Below are 19,856 nucleotides of genomic sequence, written 5' to 3'. Positions count from 1 at the left end.
ACTGAGGGTGGAAAAAAAAATTTTTTTAAAATAATAATAATAATTCAAAAGCCTTTAAATTTGTCCAAATGAATATCTTAGCAACGCATATTACTAATCAAAAAAGTTTTTATATTAAGTAGGAAAGTAACTTCACGGAATATGATCTTTACTTACTACCCTAATGTTTTTTGGAATAACAGAAAAAAAAAATACTTTATCTATAAAACATATTTTTGGCTATTGATACAAATATACCTGTACTACCTAAGACTAGAGACGCTCCAATCAGGATTTTTGCAGCCGATACAGATTTTGTGTCATGGTGATCGGCCGATACCAACGCCGATTCTGATGCTTTGAGCTTTATATAACTGATAAGTAATCTCTCTGATCAACATTCATCTTTTTTCAGATAAAGTATTACTATAGATGTTGCTTGTTATATTTTGTTACATTTTTACCAGTAATTATGTAATATTTGATGTAATGTAACTATTATTTTAACAGGAATAATCACTCATTATACAGTAAACATTTTAATACGCCTTCAAAATTGGATCTATGCCTAAGGTACGCAATTATTTCCAGGGTAAAGGGCATGGCGAATGTAGTTCCAGGCAGATCTTGACCGCATTACATGTCTATATTACTTCGCCACATAATTTCAGTTATTGTAAAGATCCTTACAGCCTAAAACAGCTAAATAATTAAAACCCACAACGACACTGGCCAAACTGAATATGGTAAACAACAGGAAAAAACGACAGTTTATTTCAATGTTTTAGCCACAAATATTATTATGATGTACGGAAAGCACATTATTTCTCCCACTCTCTCCCTTACAGACGCACACATACAGTTTGCACGTTAGCATACGCGCTAATGTTGGCCGCGCTGCTCTGATGATTAACAACTAAAAACTGTGACATTTCTCACAAGCAAGGTCACAACGGTTCTGTTCCTGTAGAAAATTAATTTAAAGCTTCTCTTTTAACAGATACGGTGCTGCTGCCAATAAGTTTTGAGAGACGCACAGACTCAGAGGTAATTCACGAGCCTAATCTCTTTCTATATAAGTCTCAAGGTTGCTTGTTCTTAAGTGCTGAATCAGGTTAGTGGTATTGCACGTGAGATTTCTTTGACAAAGTATTTCCACACCGGCAATTGCAGCGCCAATTCACTCATGCCCCGGGCGCATTGACATTATAAAATTGCGATCGATTCGTGAGATCGGCCAAGTTTAGTGAGTAAAGATCGAGTCATAAAATGATTATCGGCCGATACCGATGTACAGCCGAATGATCGGAGCATCCCTACTTAAGACACATTTATAACTTAATGTTGTAGTAATTTTATTAGCAGTTGTACTATGTACTGCTATTTCATAGTGCCCCACATTCCCAATAATGGTTTCAAAGTACTATAATTCGATTTAAGCAAATCATATTTTTGACCAATACGCAATTTAAAATAAGACCGCCACCCAAATCCCACAAACACACAATTTGCATAAATACAAAAACAATAATTTGAACATACTGCCATAAATAGTTTAAAACACAAATGTAGCCCAAATCATCAAGCTGCCAAAATGTTCACAAGATGAAAAACAAAATGAATTTTGAGATGAACAGACAAAATCTAAGAGACCACCACTACTCTAATTAAAACCTCACGGTAAAACTAGTCCATTTCAGAGAAACTAAAATTGCCTCAAAAATACTAAAGGGGAAAAAGTAATTGAAATGATTCCACTAATCCATGCATTTTTGGGCAGCTGGCTTCTAGCATCCATTAAGAAACCCTTTTTGAAAGTCACCATGTTGGTGTTTTCAAGTCATGGGAGTAACAACCCTGATGTTCTACCCAAGGAAAGAGAGACCTTCCACGTCCTCCACCCTTCCTAGTGAAACACAGTTTCCCGATCTCCTTCCATCTGAGAGCAGACAGCATGTGAAGGCTTCGTCAAGCTTGACCAGTAGTAAGTTAGGAGCAAATGAGGGGAGAGAGAGAGAGCTTAAGAAAAAGGGAGGGGGAAAAAAAAAAAAAGAAAAAAGAAAAAAAAAGGGGGTTTTAGCGTGAGGCTGCACTCACCCACTCCGGGCCCGGTGACGGAGCTGGCGGGCTTGTTTTGCGCAGAAGCAGCGACGGCGGCAGCAGCGACTGCAGCAACGGCAGTACCGTAGCCGCCCTTACAGAAATCCCCGCTCCCTGCCGAAGCCTGGCCCAAATCCTCATAGCCTGCAAACGGTCAGACACACACAGCCACAGCCCCACAGCATTAGACACACACCAGGCAGGGCCAGAGGGGAGGAAGAGAGTGAAGGGGGCGGGGCATAGGGATGGAGGCGGGGACACTGCAAGCTGGGAGAGGGGCCTAATCACAAAAGAACTCTGGTGGTGATTTAAGAACATAAAAGACGAGAAGGTGATGAAAATAGAACACGGACTGACAAAGACGACGCTGGAAAATATCAATGAAAGAATGGAAAAGCTAACTGAAAAGAAAGTTATTATGGAAGAAAAGAATGAAGAAATATAAGGACATGAAGAATCTAAAGAATAAGACTTCTCATGAGACGGAATGAGAGCGTAAGAGCAAAGGGATATAAGGGTAAAACAAACAGTGCTCAAAAGTGGTGGAAGATTAAAAGCAAGCAGCGTGTGGAAAGCATATGTGAACCCACCACCCTCAACCAAGCGACCTCCCTCCCACCTCATTCTCCTTACATCACTGGTTCCACAGAAACCCACCCTTTGGCGGCACTTTGAAATGCTTGCTTAAGCCTATCTGTGCACAAGCCTTGGATAGTTTAAATATCACAGTTGGGATTCACCACATAACAGATGATGGCCATAAGATGTTTTAAAAATGTTCAAAGTTGGCCATATTCTTGAAGCTGCATATTGGTTTCAGTCCAGGACATTCAAATTCAGTAGTACAACCCTCATTTGTTAACCTACCCCACAAATAGGACACAAAACAATTCCATGCAATACAGTTATGATTGTCATAACTCAATCTGGTTTGGCACAACCGAACTTCCAAGAACTTTAAACTTAAGATGTATTATCTCATGCTTCAACTTCACAGATAAAAAAAAACAAAAAAAAAAACAGACTTGGCCAAAGCAAGGTTTAGAGGTGACTGAACTAGTTTAGTTACACATGGCTTGAAAACGCAGCTATGAGATACAAGATGGCTATGAGAGTTTTTCTAATTCTTCAGCAAACTGGTAGACTAATCTTAAGAAGATTCAGCTGCAAGAATGTCAATGTATCTGACCGTTTTTACTGCAAATACTGTATGAACGTAAGAAAATGCATTACCAGTGCCGTATCCATGTGATCCATAACCGCTAGCTTGCTGGAAGGCCGTTGCTGACGCATTGACACCGACATTCACACCATGCTGTTTGGAGGAGGTAGGAGCCACCTGGAGGAACATTCAGAAAGAGTCATTTAAACAGGGTTCGTGCAGATACTGTTAAATAAAATTCCACAACTTTCAAGGACTTTTCAGGCACTACTTTAAGGACTTCAGAGATCTCACTTATCAAACAATATCTATTTCAAAACAGAAATGGATACATATACTAATAATAAAAGGAAGCACTTGCAAAGTATTCCTACTAAAATACTACAAAGTATACTACACTTACTATTGTAAAATATAGTAAGATTTGAGGGATTTGTATTTGTGTAGACTTTTTTATAACTATACTGCCTTAATGGTTTGATGTTTTCTACTAATCAGAAAAAGATGATTTGCAAGATCACTCCAAAGTTCTGATCTAAAACAAACGATTCGCTTTTCGCGCTTTGAAGCCGGTTTATGAATCTTTTGCTTAAGATCGGAACTTCAAAGTTCCAATCAAAGTCAAATGATTTGTGATCCACACTCCGAAGTCCTGATCTAAAGCAAAAGATTGCAAAACATTTGATTGGAATTAATTCACGAAATGATTCACAAATACTTTCCGATCCAACTCAAAAGACTTGCAAAATCATTCAGTCTGGCTTTTGAGATGCACTGTGGTTTAACACTGAATTTTGAGCAGGCATAGAGCAGCTGTGTAAAGATACCTCAGGAACTCTTACCGGAAACATGGCAGGGCCGTACTGGAAGGTGTTGGGCAGACCAGGCACACCAGTATAATAGGGCAGGCTGGTGTAGCTGTATCCCGGTGGAAGGGCTGGGTTGAGAAAGGGCTGCTGGGTGGTGTGGTGTGTTTGTGTCTGGGTCTGCTGAGGCTGGGCCAGCGTTGTGGCTGGGGCAGGAGACGAGGCGTCACCACGGCCGAACTTCGACAGGTCGCCAGCTAAGGGTAAGATTTCAGAAAATGAAGCATTTGGCTCACAAGCTTTAGGTTCAGCTCACCAGACACTGAAACGAACTTGAGTGCATCTTACCAGAATAAGGGTTGCTTGTCAAACTGCCTTCCCTGCCTGTCAGTGCTGTGGTTGGAGTAGCAAATGGGATGCTGTAATAGTCCTGCAGGAGGGGAAAAAAAAATAAATGTTTCAACTTTAGATGCCACAAACAAAACCAGCACTGTTGCTTTCAGCTAATCAAACAGAAACAGCCCCTCACCAGTGGTATCCTGGTCTGCAGCATCTGTAAGTCATCGTAGCCATACATTTGAGGCTGCAGGACATAAAGAGGATTGTGAGCTAAAACAATATTCATGACAAATAAAACATGGTTGAAGAGTACAGAAGTGACAACAGCAGAAAATAAAGAAACAGGACAACACACTCACTGGGTATGGGTGAAGAAGGCCGGGAGCCATAATGTAAGGGTTGGGCAGCAAGGGCGGCACTCCAGGAGGCAGGTTTGGAGGTGCTTTCCCTGTTTAGATGAAGCAGTATGTAACGGTTTTTATCCTGTTACATCAAGCATTTCACAAGTTGTTTCACACATCTCAGATAATGAAAGGGATGTTGAACATGTCTGTATGTGTTGAAAATGCAGCATAGTGTTTCTGCATCTGTTTATTCCAAGCAACAAAAACTTTCTAGCTAAACAAATAATGGTTCATTCCACAAAATCAGTTACAGAGTTTTTTTTTAATACATGCAAACATTAGCATTTGTTCCCATTATTTATTATTGTATACGTTTAGTCTTCAGTGAATTGACTTGTACCTGAACCTTAAAGGGGACTCACTTTATTTGCAGTATACTGTTTCTGTCTACATTACATTCACACTGGTGTTTTAAGAAGCCAAAAAAAATTAGAATATAATAGAAATACATTTTTATATTGTATTTGATATGACAGTAATAGCCATATATTTTAAAACAACTGCACTGAAAATTTTTAAATGAATAATTCATAGAATATTTTTGCTTTACAATACCGTTGGGAAATTACAATAATCAGGCATGTGATTGGCTAAGGACAAAAAAGCAGGAAAATATACTAAGACACCCCCCCCCCCCCCTCCCAGGGTAATGATTTGCGGTTTTCGTTTGGGAAAATTAACCGAAAATTGGCTTTTGAATTAGCCGAGGTCCAGAGAATTATATATAAAAAACTATTTATGTTTTGTTTTGTTTTTTGCGAGACCAGGGTATCTGCAGCATATTTTATCTTAAATTCTACACATTTAAATACTTTTTTAAAGACCTGAACAAAATTTAATAAATAAATAAATTATTAAAATGACTGTAAAAAGCATGATTTACAATTGAGATGCAGATTTCACAAAACAAAAAATATTTCTTAAATTAAAAAATTCACATTCCAGCCTTCAAGAGTCAAAAGTATCAATTCTTATATTAATTTAAACAATTATTGTCAATCAAGTATTATATTAATTAACACATTTTATTGCCTTAATTGTTTAAATTTGTATAACACATGATCTTGTCGATCCATCAGATAACATTTACAATTCTACGTGTTTGGTGCTTAAAACCATGGACTGATTTGTTTACATTGGTCTTTTTGACAACAGTAGACGTACGAGCTGATTAAAAATGTCAGATCATTCTCTTCCAGCAGGAGGCGCTATCAGAATGATACACAAAGCAGCGCCGCAGCTGACTTTGAAACGCGCAGCGCTCATATTTATTCAATGAATAACCTTATAAAGTTCCATCGCAATTCTTGCCTTTCAGTCCCCATATTTAAGACAACCTGAAATAATTAAGTCTTTCTTAACCCCTAATAACACTACAGTCATCAATAAAAATGAAGAGCTTTATTTCAAGAACTGACTTTCAAAAACCCTTAGCCTACACAAAATACGTTTCTTTTTATTTTGCAGAAGAGAAATATTAAGGAAGTAAATTAATATCAGCATATGAAGTATATTCGTCTATCATTGTATCTAAGAGAATGTGCACATTAGATGCTGAAAGCGCTGTTTTTACTTTCACTTTAATATATGCAGTTTTCACGTTGCTTGTGTGATATCCATTGGCTCACCGTCGTGGTTTAAAATATAAATATGTATAAAAATACAGTATAAAAAGATATATGTACAATATTTTGCGACGTAACCCCAAAATAATGCATTTTCCATCAACATTTTTCCCTCACTGAAAGCTAAATCTGTCTGCCGATCTCTCCTCTCCTCACTGCACGAAAGATTGCACCCAAACGCTGACCCTAGTGTGCTTGATATGAATGTATTTATTAGAAATAGCGTTTGGCATTTTTTTATTATTATTATTATTATTATTATTATTATTATTATTATGTCAAAAGCTTTCACGGTCCGCATGGACGCATCTTGCGGTCCGGAATCATACTTCGCCATCCGCCATTTGCGAACGGTCGCAAATACGTGACATAGGTCACATTTTCAGGTCGAAAAATCCGGAATTCCGGATTAATCCGGAAAAATCACATCCCTGAATAATAATTTCCTAATTTCTAAACTTAAAAGATATTTTGAATTTGGACTGCAGGAGCATTACCCATTTACCCACTAACTGTCAGCAATTCATACTGCACTTTTAAGCTTTTGACAGAACAGCAGTAGGGCTTTGATTTTGATGGAGAACTCCAGCTTCAGTGAAAACAGGCTTACAAAAATGACTCACAATACAAATCAATAAAATGCTGTATTATTCGCATGAAAATGAAGCATAACTAGTGGCAGTTGCATTCCCAAATGCGCGCTAAACTCACAGCACATGCAATAAATGAGTTCAGTGCATTCACTGTGAAGAGTTTTGCGATCACGATATTGATGTTATATCCCTAGCTGCATGGCATTGAACTCTGACTGCAGGCCCATCCAATGCTTGAAGGAAACATTTAAGCAATTATTAACATTTTTTTGTTAAGTACCATGTACTAGTTAATTCTATCCCTTCAGATGGTACCCTATTGCACACTTCCTCACAGAAAGAGTAATTTTATGTCAGGGTATTCTTACCTGAGGCAGCCGTGCTGCGAGACGAGGCAGATGAAGGTGCTGCAGTGGCTGAGGCAACAGATAATGATGAAGATGCAACAGCTGTAGGGGGGGGCATTGAAACCACACCAGCACCACTGTTCAATCCCATGGTCAGACTGCTAACCGGGCCCAGTGCGGACTGCGCAGAGACCAAACTGACAGATGAAGAGGGGGCAACAGGGCCACCGTGGGAAACAGGGGCCACTGAAGTAACTGATGGGGGAACTGAAGAAGGAGCCACAGCAGAGACCGACGAAAATGACGATGAGTGCAAGCTGGATTCCCCGTCAACACTTGGGTGCTGGGAGGCACAGTGACAAGGGAGGAGATCACAGTGAGCAAACAAGATAAAATTAAATACTATTACAATTGTGTAAACAGACAAACCTTAAAGACTTAAAGGGGCAGTTTACTTAAAAATGAAAATACTGTCATTAATTACCAGGTCTTGCAGGTTTGTAACGACATTAGGGTGAGTAATTAGTGACAGAATTTTTATTTGAGTGAACTGTTCCTTTAATTTTTTTAAATGACCAAAAGTCATTCTAGAGACAGAGTAATTATATTTTCACGAGAAAAAAAAAACAAGTCATGCAAAACAAAACTCTGCATTATGCAAACAGACAATACTTTTTATATTGACTTCGCACTGTACATTTACTTGCAAACTTACCAGCAGACTTGTGTTTGAAGTGCGAACTGAAGGTGTCAAACTGTTTTGCTGTGTCGGGAGGGAGCTAATGGGAAACATGCAGTATTATTAGCATCTCTCTTATCTAGACAGACTAAACTGAAGTAATGCAAAAACAAAATGCCGTACTTATTGTGCTGAGGAGGAGCCAGTGAGCTGGGTGAGTTGTCTTCATGTCCAAGAGCACTGAGAGGCGTCTGATTGGATGTAGTCAGCAGGGAAGTAGGACCTGATGAGGGGTCAGCCAATGAGGATATGTTGGAAACCGATGGTGGGACGATTGATTCAGACGCCGGTTTCACGGCCACTGCAGAGCCTGCTGCAGCTAGGAATGATAGTGGAATTTTATCAGTTGCATGAGGCTTGTTTACAAGGGTGATTATTATAATAGTGTCCACACCAACAGACAATAACATTCAGTTTATTACAAGCACGTGCAGCAATAATATCGTCTGCCATTTTAAATGCTCAAGCTCTTTAAAGTTGGGTGGATTCTGATTATTGAAACTTGAAAGTTATACCTTCCAGAGATTGTGACGTCTGCATCGAACTAAACCCATTCTGTAATAAGAAAAAAAAAAGTTTGCTTGGATAAAACATTTTCACAAAAGACCCATGGTAGTATACTGATAGACGACTCTGGGCTTATTCCCCCAGTTTCACAGACAAGGCTTAAGCCTAGTCCTAGACTAAAATGTAAATCTGAGCTGTTTCAACTGAAATAAAATTGCACTGATTGATTTTAAAATATATCAGTGCCTTTGTTTTGTCTCAAGATGCACACCAGTAATGTTTTTTTCTAAGCATGTTTATAAAAATTACTTAAATGCCTTAATTGAACTATGGCCTGTGAAACCGGGCCATTGTGTTTAAACCAAGGATCCTCAAATCTGGCCCACAAGATTTATAAAAAATAAAAATAAAAAATAAAAAATAAATAAAAAAAATTACAGGTAGGTTGAGTTTGATCAGGGTTGGAGCCAACTCTGCAGCACATATGCCCTCCAGAGGGTTAATTTCATCAACAAAGATGACAAAAAATATTTGTTAACAATCATTTCTTCTGTAACCAAGACAAGACATTGACCAGCGAAAACTAATATCTGATTACACAAACTAAAATTTCTCATAAGCTTAACTGAATTCCAAAGAGTGAATTAATGACTAAATTTGTTTGAAGACTACAAATAAAATAGCTACCAAAATAAATATTGTTAAAAGCAGTTGACTAAAAGTAATGACTGAAGTAATGACAAAACTATGAAAGACTCAAATGACTAAAAAGTGACTAAAAGACTATTAAGCATTTTCATCTCAAGATAAAGACTAAATCAAAACATGCCTGTCAAAATTAACACTACACCAGGGCAATATTTGAGGAACCCTGGTTTAGACTGGCTCTCACCTTGGACTGAATGTCTTTCTGCGGTGAGGAGGACACAGAAGGAGGGTAGCGCCGTGTCTGACTGGCTCTTTGCTCATAAAGCTCCATCTGACTGGGGTTGGACAGGGCTGTTGCTTGCTCACTGTGAACAAACCAGAAAAAAAAAAAAATGAAAAAAAAAAAAAATCTAATGATTGTGTTACTTTTAGGCAGCATGATTAATCCAAATAAAACTGACTTAATTGGACCAAGTCATATCATGATTTCGAAGTCTTCAATGTAATAAATGTCATTTCAGACAGGAGCAGCTCATGCTTCAGTGTCAAAAAAATGAAAATGCAGACATAAATAGACAAATTAGATAGACAATTTTAGATTTAAATACTTTTATATTTATATTACATTTTAATATTTTTATTTCTTTTTAAAGGGATAGTTCACCCAAAAATGACAATTCTGTCATTAATTACTCAACCTCATGTCGATCCAAACTTGTAATACCTTAGTTTATCTTCAGAAAGCAAATTAAAAGATTTACTTCCAGAACAAAAATGTACAGATAATTTACTCACCCCCTTGTCATCCAAAATGTTCTTGTCTTTCTTTCTTCAGTCGTAAAAAATAAATTATGTTTGAGGAAAACACTTCAGGAATTTTCTCCATATGGTGGACTTCTATGGTGTCTATGGTGTCGAGTTTGAACTTCCAAAATGCAGCTTCAATGGGCTCTAAACGATCCCAGCCAATGAAGAAGTGTCTTTAGCAAAACGGTCAGTTATTTTCTATTAAAAAAACTAAATTAAAAAAAAAAAGTAAATAAAAAAAGTACAATTTGTACAGTTTTTAAACCTTAAATGCTAGTCTTGTCTAGATCTGTGATGTGCATGCATACTATGTGCACTCCAGTTCAATACAGCTAGGGTATGTCAAAAAAAACCATCTCATTTTCTCCAACTTCATTTCATCAACTTCAGAATAGTCCTATTCTCTGGCTGGGATCATTTAAAGCTGCATTTAAAATGCAATTGGGAAGTTCAAACTCGCAGGCACCATAGAAGTCCACTATACGGAGAAAATACATTAAATGTTTCTCAAAACAATTTCTTGACAGCTAAAGACAAACAAACAGGTAGGAACATCTTGGATGACAAAGGGGTTGAGTACATTACCTGTAAATTTTTGTTCTGGAAGTGAACTAATTCTTTAAGTTATTTTTGGTGAAACCCGAGAGCTTTCTAACCCTCCATAGACGGCAATCTAAGTGAAATATTCCAAAGCTCAAAAAGGTAGTAAGGACATTGGTAAAATAGTCCAAGTTTAGAAAGGTAGTAAGGACATCATGTGACATCAACCGTAATTTTACAAAGCTACAAGAATATTTTTTGTGCTCAAAGAAAACAAAAATGTACAACTTTATTAATTTGTGTGTCGAAGATGAAGTCTTATGGGTTTGGAACAACATGAGTAATTAATGACAATTTTCACTTTTGGGTGAACTATCCCTTTAATTAATATTTTGTAATATAACTATTATTTCTATTATTATATTGATATACAAATCACAAATTTTGGCCAAATAACAAAAAAAAAAAAAAAAAAAAAAAAAAAAGTTTATCCCTGGTTACTGTGCCAATTTTAACCTGTGCTTGAAACTATGAATGTGTTCAGATAAAAGCTTTAGTCTGACAATTTCACTCAGACACAAGATACCCACTTGCTAGCACTTGTGTAAAGGCTGTTTTGGCCTTGGTTGCCTGGTGTTGTTGTGGCAACAGCTGCCGAGGCATCGTACTCAGAAAGCACCGGTTCAGAGCCGAACTGTAATGCTCCAAACTGCAGGTTGAGCCCGGATATATCCGCAGAGCCTGGCATCTCCACTGCTAGGGCTGGAATCTGCAAATCACAACAACATTTGAGTAAACAGACTGATCACCATTACACCACAAAAAAAGGCAACAGACCACAATAAACTAGGATAATCATGACCTTGGTTGTGATGGAAGCCCTCTTCTTCTGCTGTTTGAGTTTGTGCTGCTGCAGGGGGAGTGGGCTGGATGCCTGTGGGTCGGCTGGGCTGGAAGAGTTCTGCTGACCTGGGGTGGGTCCCGAGGGTTTGGGGCTAGGGGTGGTTATGGCCTGGGGCAATGATGATGATAGGGTGGACTGAGGCGGCAGAGTTGAGGTGGTAGAAGCAGGTGTGGCTTTGTCCTGCAAGAAGGCATCCATCATGGAGGAGGAAGTGGAGGTGGGCTGGTAGGGCTGCCGTTTGGTAAAGGGACTGTGCACAGGCTCCGTTTGAGGTTTCATATCTGCTCACAGAAAGAATAAATAAGACTTTATAGAGAGGGTTGAACAATCATAGAAGCGATTTAAACCATGTCAGTCCTCCTACCGTACTGCCCCAGTGTAGAAGGGCTGGTATCCCAGGTAGAAGGACCAGCATTGGGTGGGCCGCTTTGTGAGTGCTGGGCTGCTAGTTGGGCCAAAGCCTGGGCCGTCTTAAACTGCTCCAGGAACTGAGAACCAGTCGTGGAGCCTCCAGTGGTTACTTTTGGATCGCCAACATCACCAAAACCCTTACCAAGCATGCTCACCTGAATAAAGGGCAGATAGATAAACTAATTGAAGGCATCCAAAACATGAGTTAAGCAGGTTTAATTTAAAACTAAATCCTAGTTTTAAATGCTGACTGGACATTAATTGGAAATTACTCTGGGGCTTGGACCAAAAAAAATAAACACCAAGGGGTGAAAAATACATTGGTGGCCAAAATTATTAGAACAGTAGCATTTATCAGCTAAAAAAATGGTTTTAAGTCAGTTATTTCTAACTTTTGCAAACACAAACCTCATTGGATTCTTACAATTAATAGCAAAATGAATGTTTGGAAATGTAAACTGATATTTCCTACTAACAGGCTACAGCAAAAGAAAGAAATAACTGATTTAAAACAATTTTTTAGCTGGTGAAAACACTAGTGTTCTAATAATTTTGGCCACCACTGTACATTACAAAAATATTACTTTAACCTAAACTGTATAATTTAAGTTAAACTTAAACTAGATAAAATATGGCCCCAAAACAATAATAAAAACAGCTACGACATGACCTCTCTGACTTCATTTAGCATTGCTCACCATGCTGTGCTGGCTGTAAGGAGCACTGGAGGAGGACTGGGACAGTGATGCTGTCTGCTTTGAGTTGCTGAACACCAGAGACTGAGACAGAGATGGCGGCTGTGGGCCTTCAAGCGAAGCAGGCTCTGCCTCTGAGGAAGAGGAGGGAGGCGTCTTCCCCAGCAACACTGCCAGATCAATCCTGAACAGCAAACATGTTTACGTCAATTAGGTTCTGATATGCCATGACTGAAGCACATGAATAGACATTTAGAATTGTGGCTCTGAGTTTGAAAATTGCATTCCTTAAATATAAAAGAATAGTCTGCATTCAAAATTTAAACTTGATAGTGGAGACTGTTCAAATATGAGGTTAGTACGATTTTGTTTTCTAGTTTTTAAATAAATGAACACTTATTCAGCAAGGACATATAAAATTGATCAAAATGTGACACTAAATCCATTTGTCACAAATGATTTTAATTCCATTCAAATAAATTGTTCTCTTTTGCCGTTTGTATTAATAAAAAAAAAAAAAAAAAAAAAAAAAAAAAAAACAGCACAACTGTTCAACAAAACAGAAATGTTTCTCAAATTATATTTAAATGGTTAGTTCACCCAAAAATTCTGTCATTACTCACCCTCATGTCGCTCCAAACCCGTAAGACCTTCTTCGTAACACAAATTAAGATATTTTTGATGAAATTTCAGAAAGCTCTCAATTTGATCAAAAATATCTTAATTTGTGTTAATTTGCCTTAAATGAGGCAGAGTAATTAATGACAGAATTTTCATTTTTGGGTGAACAATCCTTTTAAATATCTTAAAACATGTTTTACTAATTTTAATGTTTTTACTGCATTTTTGTTCAAAAAGCAGACTTCTAAATGGTAAGACAGGCCAAAATAATTGTATGTTAAGTGAATTTCACAGATTCCCTTAAACAGCCACTGGCTTACCTCTGTCCAGCAGTAATGGTGACATTCTCCTGTGGAATGGGCATGGACGCCACACTGGAGGCAGTGAATATCTTGGTCTCTGACAACTAAATAGAAAACAAGAGTTAGATTTGCTCAGCCTAAAATTGAAGAGCAGTTTGTGGTCTCCGTTCAAATACTCACATCCTCATTCCAGTCTTCCATGCCCCACTCTTCTGTAGCAGTTCTCCAAGCACCTGTTACACAAACATTTAGCTCACTTACAATGAACGCAGGTGCTTAGCACAAAAATCCTTAAAATAGCCAGTGCAACACTCACCAGGGGCCGAGTCAAACTTTCGAGGATAGTTTGTTCCCTCTCCACCTGTAAACTCAAGCCCTGTGGAAAAAGACTTGTGTCAGAACATCAACTCCTACATAAGCTTTTTAAATGGACTGTGTACTTCAGCCTGAAGAAATGCCAACACTGTCAGAAACTGGTGGAGGGGTTTACAAAAGACACTTATGGCATCACTCACTGTTTCCTTCCTCGGGTTCCAGGTTGCCTGTGTTACTCCAAGTGCTGCCACTTGTGTAGCTCTCCTCAGTTTGGGCTGGCTCAGTGTAGTCCGCTGGGTTAAACGTACTAAAAAACAAAAAACAGCATTTTAATTTGAGGGAAAATTGAGCGAATGAGGGAGACAAGAAATAACGTCAGCAGCCATCAGTAACAATGTGCAAATAAATCACTCCAACAGTTCCACTAAGACCTATAAAAAAATAAAAAAAATAAAAAAAAAAAACACTATGTCATAACGCTCTAAATGTAATTATACCAAAGACGCAAATGTATTTTCCAGTCACTCTCAAACCCGGAAACCAAACCACTGGAAACTAAACACATGTGAAGCTCAAACTCTGATGCATTCTTCAAGAACTAACTAATCACTATAAACCCTTTCATCCTACACAAACAAAACCAACACACTCAAATGCATTTAACTCACCTCTCATCTCCTGACAAATCATATCTGGGGCCCTTATCAATCTGGCTTTAGGGAGACACAACAGGGAGAATTACAAGCAACTCAACACAGGCAGAAAGACGGGAGTGCATGGTGTAAACAAAGATGCGCTTGAGTGTGTGCGCGAGACAGAGCGATGGCAACCTTCATGCTCACGTCTATTTCTGGTCAAACCACCACACCTGCTCTACAGGCATAAAGGAATAGGACAATGCTTTAGAATGAAACAGAACAGCTAAGCTAGTGGTGTGACTTTCCAACTTGAACAAGGCTAAACTGGTACTCCGCAGGTTCAGAGGCCAAGAACTGAAAACCAAACATGCAAAATCCAAAAGCACACTTCAAACCAAACAAGCGAAAGAGGCCAGTTAAGAAGCCTGACTGCAAGTCAAGGAAAAAGTTACGAGACGGCCTTGACAGAAACAGAAAACTAGACTGGGGCGTGACAAAGGGGCTTACAATGACATTGAAACTCTAATATTGCTAAACAAAAGTATGAAAGGCGAATACATTTTTTTTTTTTTTACTCAGTGCTACTACAAAATATAAAAACGCATCTTGGTTACTGTTGGGGTGGGCAACAAATCTACACCTTTATTTCTACTAAATGACAAATCACAATATACACACTTTGAGGGGAAAAAAGTTATTCCGAAAATAAATTAAAAACAAAAGTGATAAACCACTTAGTAATCAGACATCTATTTAATCATGTGACCGTGGACCACAAAACCAGTCTTAAGTAGCACGGGTATATTTGTAGCAAGTCAACAATACATTGTATCGGTCAAAAGTATCGATTTTTCTTTTATGCCAGAACTTCATTTAGACAACTTTAAGCCGATTTTCTTAGTATTTATATATTTTTTTTGCACCCTCAGTTTCCAGATTTTCGATCCTATCCTAACAGACCATACATCTGAAAGCTGAATCAATAAGCCTCCCATTGATGTAGAACTCTCAATTTAAAAAAAAAAAAAAAAAAATTATATATATATATAAATTTGTGGTCCAGGGTCACATATACATTGCAATGAAACAACTATCATAAAACAATAAACAGTCATTTGTTGTATTATGCTCATTTATAAGCCTATTCAATCAAAAATACAGTAATAACAAATACTACCACAAATTAAAGTCACTTGAATTGCATTTTAAAATGCAATTCATTACAGTGCTGAAAAAAATCTGGTCTTAGTCTTAAGTGTCACACAATCCTTCAGAAATCATTCTAATATGCCGTTTTTTTGCTTAAGAACCATTTCTTATTACTAATGTTGAGCTACTTCATATTTTTGCAGAGATCCTGCTATGAAGGACCATTTTAAAGCATTCTTGCCAAATAAAAGTATTGTTTATTTCAGAGTGAAAAAAAAAAAATTACATCACTTCCACATCATACTACTTTAATAAGCTTGCTTATTTACTTTCTAAATATGAAGTGAGTACAACAGACATTCCCTACATTCTGAGGTGGCATTTTGATAGCAATACAAATTACTCAAATTTCTAGAGGTTGACCTTTCTACCTGTATTTCTACTGCCCACCAATTTCTAGTTGCCATCAATTGAGTGAACTCTGTCATCAACAAGCCTAAAACAGCATAGCACCAAAAAGCAGCAAAAACACCCACAATAGCTCTTACTTACCTGGTTAAACCTTTGCATAGAAAACACGTTAAAATCTTAAAGATTTACAGGCTATAATTGCACACAGAGTCTTAAGATAAGCACAGCAGCAGGCCTTAAACCCAGCAGGCTGGACTCAACAGAACAGCTTTCTGTTAAAAACTTGCACCATACCTTCGACAGTTTTTGAAGCACAGGATTATGAATTTGAGCTAGCTGGATACCATTAGCATTTCCCAGAATCTGACATTCTGGGAGATCTCTAGAGAACATGCAAAAAGAGAAAGGACCTGAATGGAGGCACACTAACTTACCCCATGCCCTGAGCTGAAAACCTCCCTCCGCGTCTTCCAGCTCCACCTGCAGGACAGAAAGATTAATTCAAAACAAAATTCTAGTTTCATTCTAGTTAATCATTAACAATAGTACTTACCTCTTCCTCTGCCTCTTCCCCGACGGCCTCGCTCCGTTCCTCTGCCTGCAACTCCACCTGCCTTGGCCCCATCTAACCCATTCTCCTGCCCACGGACTGAAGAGAAGAAATAAAGAATGGAATGAGTTAAAGAAAAAAAAAAAAGAAAAAAAAAGATAAATAAAGACAGAAGAGAAGGAATAAACGTAAATATGGTACCTTAGCTCTACTATTAAAACCAACTCCTATAAAGAGAAGTTTAAGCAGCCCAACTTTAAGCTTCCCAGAAGACTCAACACATCAACACCTTCCTTGGATATTATCCTTGATTTTTTTTCTATTGCACTGAAATACTTGCATTAAGAGACATGCAGGCTTTATATTGAGGAAGGTTAAAAGCAGCCTCCATTGTAAAAGCATCAGAAAATTGATTATCCAGAGCCAAAAGCAACATAACGCTTGGCAAACTTACACATTTTATGATTAGTTTGTGTTTAAGAATAGCATCTAGCCAATGTCAACGCATTTAACCAGGGTTCGTTCAGACACTGTAAAATGGACTTCAAGGACTTTAAGCACTACTTTTTTGATTTTCAAGGAGTTCAGAGATCTCACTTATCAAACAATGGCTTCCAAATTCTAAAAAAAACAAACAAAAAAAAGAAATACATGAAAATGGCAAAAATAACATGAAGCATGTGCAAATATATTATAAAGTATACTACGCTTTTACTATAGTAAAACCATGCTTGTATTATATACTTTTTTTCATTTTGATAACTGTACTGACTTAATGGTTTGATGTTTTCTACTGTTTAGAAGAGGGGAAAAAAAAAAAAATGTTTACAAAGATTTGCCATACGTGCCATGAAATCCACATCTAAAACAAATTATTAATTAATTTATTTTCTGAAGTTCCGATCTAAAGCAAAAGATTCACAAACCCATTCAAAAGTTCCAATCTGACTAACAATCCACGCTCTAAACCGAATGATTCGTGAACCATCATCTGAATCAGATAAACCACCGAGTCACAAAATGATTCACCATTTCAAAGTGTTTCAATCGGATCGCAAATCAATTGTTCCAGATTAGAACTTCAAATCACGCATCGCAAATCATTTGCTTTAGATCAGGACTTCAAACCATGTATTGAGAATCAATTGATTTGAATCATTCATTTCACGAAATGTTTTATGGCATTCCAACCTAAATCAAATGATTTGCACTACACGCTTCAAAGTCCTGATCTGAATCAAATGATTTGAGATAAGCATTTTGCAATCCCAATCTGAACCAAATGATTCATGATCCGATTGACGCACTTTGAAACTGTGAATCATTTTGTGATGCAATGGTTTAACTGATTCAGAGTTTGGAAAAGCTTAGTCTCACTGATTACTAATACATGCTTTTTAAAATCGTCACAAGTGATGCCAAATTTAAAAAATAAATGTCTCTTTTAATCTGTTTTTTCTAGTGAATCGATTGAAATGAATGACTGAAGTCACGAGTTTGAATCAATCGAAGCAGTTTCAGCGTAAACGACTCAACTGATTTGGTTCATCCGTTTCCTCTTTTTGTGTCTTCAGCCATGTTTACACAACACTATCAGTACTACTACTGGTTTAGCTTGATTGTTTTCTGGCATTTACTGAAATAAGCAAAAAAGGCCTTAAGACATTTAAATTGTGTGAAAGGATATATGCTTATTGATCAAAATCAAGCACTTATTTCATAGATGCACTGTCCTTCAATAATTCAAGTACTTTTAAGCACCTCTTCAGGAATATTGCTATTTTCAAGTGTTTTGCAGGCTTTAAAATGTGAAAGTCAAATTCAAGTACTTCAAGCACCTTGTATGAACCCTGTTTTACACAAAACAGAAAAACAAACTTTGTAGATCAAATGACTTCTGAAGACTAACAGCTCTCAAAGTCAGATTATAAATCTAACCACAAGACTTGAGTCAAAGTATATGAGCCTTATGTTGCTCTCTACCTCAGACCTGGGCTGAGAGAGAGTATCCGGTAGCAGTTCAAACATTGCTGTGGCACACACTGTCCCTTCACCACTATAGAGAGAGCAGCGAAGGGATTGTGGTGTGCTGCAATCTGTCCTGAGGCAGAGAAAACCATGACTGCAGACTAAGAAAGTACAGTTCTCTTAAAGAGAAATGTTGCATTTGCATGGTAATGGTAATGCATGGTAATGTTGCTTTTTTTTTTTTTATTAAACGCCTCATTTAAAAGGAAAACAGTGGCATGAAGTGTTTCAGACTAAAATATGGAGCATCAACAAAAGCGTAAGTAATATCTCCACTCACACTCTCGTCCGCGGCTGGCTCCACGGCCCCTCCGCGGGGCCCCTCCTCTGCGACGTGCCACATCTCTTTCCCCTCCTTTCTCTCGGTTCTCCTTCCCTTCATCTCCTCCATCTGTCTGTGCGCTTTCCTTCTGACCTGAAACTCCTTTCTTCTTTCCAACCATCTCCCATGAGTCCTGCAAAGCAAAGGGCAAATTTAACATTGAAAAGATGGATGGTGGAAAAAAAATTGAGAATTTTAAGACTCTCAATGAGGTCTAAACAAAAAGAAATTAAGGCAAACTATTAAAACTTGTTTTTAATAACTGAAAAAAAAAAAAAGGGAAACATAACTATACATACAAACTATATATGTGACCCTGGACCACAAAACCAGTCTTAAGTCGCTGGGGTATATTTGTAGCAATAGCCAAAAATACATTGCATGGGTCTCAATTTTTGATTTTTCTTTTATGCCAAAAATCATTAAGAAATAAGTAAAGTTTATGTTCCATGAAGATTTTTTGTAAAATTCCAACTGTAAACATATCAAAATGTAATTTTTGATTTGTAATATGCATTGTTAAGAACCTAATTTGGACAACTTTAAAGGTGATTTTCTGATTTCAAATAGATGTATCTCAGCCAAATATTGTCCTATCCTAACAAACCATACATCAATAGAAAGCTTATTTATTGGGCTTTCAAATGATGTATAAATCAGTTGTCAAATTTAACCTTATGACTGGTTTTGTGGTCCAGGGTCACATATAATAAAACAAATGATAATATCATGTAAACTGCTCATACAAATTGAAATGAGCCAAACAGAAAGCCAATTCAAAATATTATACAGTTGAAGTCAGGTTTACACACAACTTGCAGAATCTCCAAAAATGTTAATTATTTTACTAAAATAAGAGGGATCAAACAAAATATTTTTTTTTTATTACTGACCAGAGTAAGATATTTTCACAT

The 19,856-nt window shown here is 37.4% G+C and overlaps 1 protein-coding gene across 1 annotated transcript in view; it reads right to left on the bottom strand.

Moving 5' to 3' along the window:
• Positions 1-1,844: 1,844 nt before the first annotated feature.
• ubap2l (ubiquitin associated protein 2-like) overlaps positions 1,845-19,856 on the bottom strand; it is a 23,996-nt gene continuing 5,984 nt past the window's right edge. Inside the window, exons 5-28 of the mRNA XM_073821493.1 lie at positions 18,901-19,075; positions 16,596-16,691; positions 16,477-16,522; positions 14,513-14,557; positions 14,045-14,151; positions 13,846-13,905; positions 13,710-13,762; positions 13,548-13,633; positions 12,610-12,790; positions 11,865-12,066; positions 11,459-11,781; positions 11,187-11,365; positions 9,494-9,614; positions 8,610-8,649; positions 8,218-8,413; positions 8,071-8,134; positions 7,377-7,698; positions 4,746-4,834; positions 4,577-4,630; positions 4,396-4,477; positions 4,084-4,304; positions 3,313-3,418; positions 2,077-2,223; positions 1,845-1,918 (exon numbers count right to left, since the gene is read on the bottom strand). Coding sequence (XP_073677594.1) covers positions 1,845-1,918; positions 2,077-2,223; positions 3,313-3,418; positions 4,084-4,304; positions 4,396-4,477; positions 4,577-4,630; positions 4,746-4,834; positions 7,377-7,698; positions 8,071-8,134; positions 8,218-8,413; positions 8,610-8,649; positions 9,494-9,614; positions 11,187-11,365; positions 11,459-11,781; positions 11,865-12,066; positions 12,610-12,790; positions 13,548-13,633; positions 13,710-13,762; positions 13,846-13,905; positions 14,045-14,151; positions 14,513-14,557; positions 16,477-16,522; positions 16,596-16,691; positions 18,901-19,075 — 3,069 coding nt within the window. The remainder of the gene's footprint in view (positions 1,919-2,076; positions 2,224-3,312; positions 3,419-4,083; positions 4,305-4,395; positions 4,478-4,576; positions 4,631-4,745; positions 4,835-7,376; positions 7,699-8,070; positions 8,135-8,217; positions 8,414-8,609; positions 8,650-9,493; positions 9,615-11,186; positions 11,366-11,458; positions 11,782-11,864; positions 12,067-12,609; positions 12,791-13,547; positions 13,634-13,709; positions 13,763-13,845; positions 13,906-14,044; positions 14,152-14,512; positions 14,558-16,476; positions 16,523-16,595; positions 16,692-18,900; positions 19,076-19,856) is intronic.

This window comes from Garra rufa, chromosome 17 (assembly GCF_049309525.1).
Source record: "Garra rufa chromosome 17, GarRuf1.0, whole genome shotgun sequence".
In the NCBI taxonomy this organism is placed as follows: domain Eukaryota; kingdom Metazoa; phylum Chordata; class Actinopteri; order Cypriniformes; family Cyprinidae; genus Garra; species Garra rufa.
The sequence above is the reverse complement of the archived record's forward strand: the minus strand, read 5'-3'. Positions and strand labels throughout refer to the sequence as shown.